This window comes from Sinocyclocheilus grahami, unplaced genomic scaffold, assembly GCF_001515645.1.
Source record: "Sinocyclocheilus grahami isolate Dianchi unplaced genomic scaffold, SAMN03320097.WGS_v1.1 scaffold70.1, whole genome shotgun sequence".
Lineage (NCBI taxonomy): Eukaryota > Metazoa > Chordata > Actinopteri > Cypriniformes > Cyprinidae > Sinocyclocheilus > Sinocyclocheilus grahami.
This window is the reverse complement of record NW_015505249.1, coordinates 1,907,868-1,911,055: the sequence shown is the minus strand read 5'-3', so window position 1 is coordinate 1,911,055 and position 3,188 is coordinate 1,907,868. Positions and strand designations below refer to the sequence as shown.

Sequence of the window (3,188 nt, the reverse complement as noted above, 5' to 3'; positions counted from 1 at the left end):
GTGTGTGTGTGTGTGTGTGTGTGTGTGTGTGTGTGTCCGCGCGAGCAGTAAACATGGCCGATGGTAGCCGCCGGTGGTTACGGATCAGCAGCCGTTTGCTTTGTTTTGTCCCATTTCTCCTCACAACTTCATTAAATGGAGTTAACGCCGCTCCAGAGATGGGCCTGTGGACTATTACAGTGCGTAATGTGAGTGTGGAAGATGTTTTTGATTATAAAAATGGATGAAAACGAGCGACGAGTCTAAATGCTAACAGCAAGCATTAGATACCAGGGTATCATTACTTAATGGATTATGTGATGTTTTTAGCTTACTGTTATTAAGACAACCTCTAGAAATTAGTGACAGATCGATAACCGGTTATGAGACAGCTGTCGGAGTTATTAAAATGATAAAACACCCTTAAACTGTGTCCATATGCTGTGTTTACATGAGGACTAGCTCGATGCTTCATGCTGCAGCTCTACAAAACATAAGACTGTCTTTTATTTTATTGGCATGAAGGGCCCTGCGATAATTAGATATTATGTTTAATAATACTGTCAGAATCAAATGGTTGAATATTGCATTGTTGTATTTTTTTACAACACGTATTGCGCTGCTATGATGCAAGGTGTGTGTGTGTGTGTGTGTGTGTGTGTGTGTGTGTGTGTGTGTGTGTGTGTGTGTGTGTGTGTGTGTGTGTGTCTGTCTGTCTGTGGGAGGACAGAATTTACAAACAATACTGTCATTCATGATGGTTTTGAAAACGAACATGCAAAACCACTGCTAGAAAAAGCACATTTCATATATTCCTTGTGAAAACATCACATGTTGTGTGACTAAATTATTTAGCAGTTCTTATATTTTTATTTTACAGTATCAAGAGATATTTGTAATGATATCCGCCGTGAGTTATACTGAGGACAGTATTTGTGTATTTATGAGTGTGTGACTCCTCATGTGCATGTGAATGTGTGTGTGTGTGCGTGTGTGAGATCTGAGACACTTCAGATGCCAGGAGACTGAAATGTCTGTGGCAGTTATTGGGTTTAGAGTTTGATTCGGAGCGCTGGAGGATCTGCTGACTGCATAGTTGCAAGCTCTCTATAAAAGTGGTTTGGTGAACCAGCAAATACATAGACATTCAGGCAATTAGATCTACTAATTAATCAAGCTAAAGACAGTCTCCCCAAAATACACATCAGCCCATGCAGGTTTAAGAAGATTTCACAGCATGGATGTCCAACTTCCAGTGCATTTATACAGTTTATAACAAGTATTCACTTATTTTACTTGTAGCTAGAAGTATGCATAATTGCTTATTTGATTTGACTCAGCACACTAAACTTATAACTTAAAATCTGAATTTCCATGCACAGTTACTCAAAATATACTCAAAATACAGCATTAGTAAATCACTTGGTACGAAACTTCCAAAGAGACCATCACAGGATGTAATAAACTTCAATGCAGGACCAACATTTGATCAGATTAACACTAAAATTACAGAATGAATCAGGAACAGATTCTTACACACACGCTCTCAAGCCCATTTCCCACCTCAGAGCAGACGGTCCGGCATATCCAGAGCACTGCAGCCGCAAACTGCAGGATTCCTTCCAGAGGGTGTGTGAGTGCGTGTGTGTGTGTGTGTATATGTGTGTGAGATAGTCAGAGACTGTTGCTGAGTGCCCAAGAATGAAAAGGTACTCAATCAGACGGAGGCAGAGCTGAGAGAGTGAGTGTATGCGAGACTGGCAGCATGTTTGTGGGCTTTGTGAGTGCGTTTATGTGTGTATGTGGGAGAGGGTGGGATCAGCAGAGCAGGGAAGGGCTACTACAGTAAAGGATGGTGAAAGAGAGAGAGGAGAAAAAAAGAGAAAGGGTGGGGTCAATGCAGAGATTCTGAGCTTGATCGGATAATTGGTCTTTCCCTTCGAATCATTCTTATCCCGGCCCAGTTTATTCCAGTTTAATGGGATGGTTCCGCCCAGGAGGAAGGTTCCTCTTGGAAAGGCCACTGGTGTGGGGTGTGTGTGTGTGTGTGTGTGTGTGTGTGTGTGTGTGTGTGTGTGTGTGTGTGTGTGTGTGTGTGTGTGTGTGTGTCTGTCTGTCTGTCTGTCTGTCTGTCTGTCTGTGTTGTCTGTCTGTGAGTGTGAGTGTCTGTGTCTGTGTCTGTGAGTGTGAGTGTCTGTGAGTGTGAGTGTCTGTGTGTGAGTGTCTGTGTGTGTGAGTGTCCGTGTGAGTGTCTGTGTGTGAGTGTGAGTGTCTGTGTTGTCTGTGTGTGAGTGTGAGTGTCTGTCTGTGAGTGTGAGTGTCTGTGTGTGTGTGTGTGTGTGTGTGTGTGTGTGTGAGTGTGTGTGTCTGTGTGTGTGTGAGTGTCTGTGTGAGTGTCTGTGTGTGTGAGTGTCTGTCTGTGTGTGAGTGTCTGTGTGTGTGAGTGTCCGTGTGAGTGTCTGTGTGTGAGTGTGAGTGTCTGTGTTGTCTGTGTGTGAGTGTGAGTGTCTGTCTGTGAGTGTGAGTGTCTGTCTGTGAGTGTGAGTGTCTGTCTGTGAGTGTCTGTCTGTGGGTGTCTGTCTGTGGGTGGTTGTCTGTCTGTGAGTGTGAGTGTCTGTGTTGTCTGTCTGTGAGTGTGAGTGTCTGTGTTGTCTGTCTGTGAGTGTGAGTGTCTGTGTTGTCTGTCTGTGAGTGTGAGTGTCTGTGTTGTCTGTCTGTGAGTGTGAGTGTCTGTGTTGTCTGTCTGTGAGTGTGAGTGTCTGTGAGTGTGAGTGTCTGTGAGTGTGAGTGTCTGTGTGTGAGTGTCTGTGTGTGTGAGTGTCCGTGTGAGTGTCTGTGTGTGAGTGTGAGTGTCTGTGTTGTCTGTGTGTGAGTGTGAGTGTCTGTGTTGTCTGTCTGTGAGTGTGAGTGTCTGTGTCTGTGTGTGTCTCTGTGTGTGAGTGTGAGTGTCTGTGTCTGTGTGTGAGTGTGAGTGTCTGTGTGAGTGTGAGTGTCTGTGTCTGTCTGTGTGTGAGTGTCTGTGTGAGTGTGAGTGTCTGTCTGTGTGTGAGTGTCTGTGTGAGTGTGAGTGTCTGTGTCTGTCTGTGTGTGAGTGTCAGTGTGAGTGTGAGTGTCTGTGTCTGTCTGTGTGTGTGTGTCTGTCTGTGTGAGTGTCTGTGTCTGTGAGTGTCTGTGTGTGTGAGTGTCTGTCTGTGTGTGAGTGTCTGTGT

The 3,188-nt window shown here is 44.7% G+C and overlaps 1 protein-coding gene across 1 annotated transcript in view; it reads left to right on the top strand.

Annotated features, from left to right (window-relative positions):
- Positions 1 to 40: 40 nt before the first annotated feature.
- LOC107585411 (transmembrane protein 87A-like) overlaps positions 41 to 3,188 on the top strand; it is a 22,903-nt gene continuing 19,755 nt past the window's right edge. The window contains exon 1 of the mRNA XM_016272425.1: positions 41 to 188. Within this exon, the coding sequence (XP_016127911.1) occupies positions 54 to 188 (135 nt within the window). The 5' untranslated portion in view covers positions 41 to 53. The remainder of the gene's footprint in view (positions 189 to 3,188) is intronic.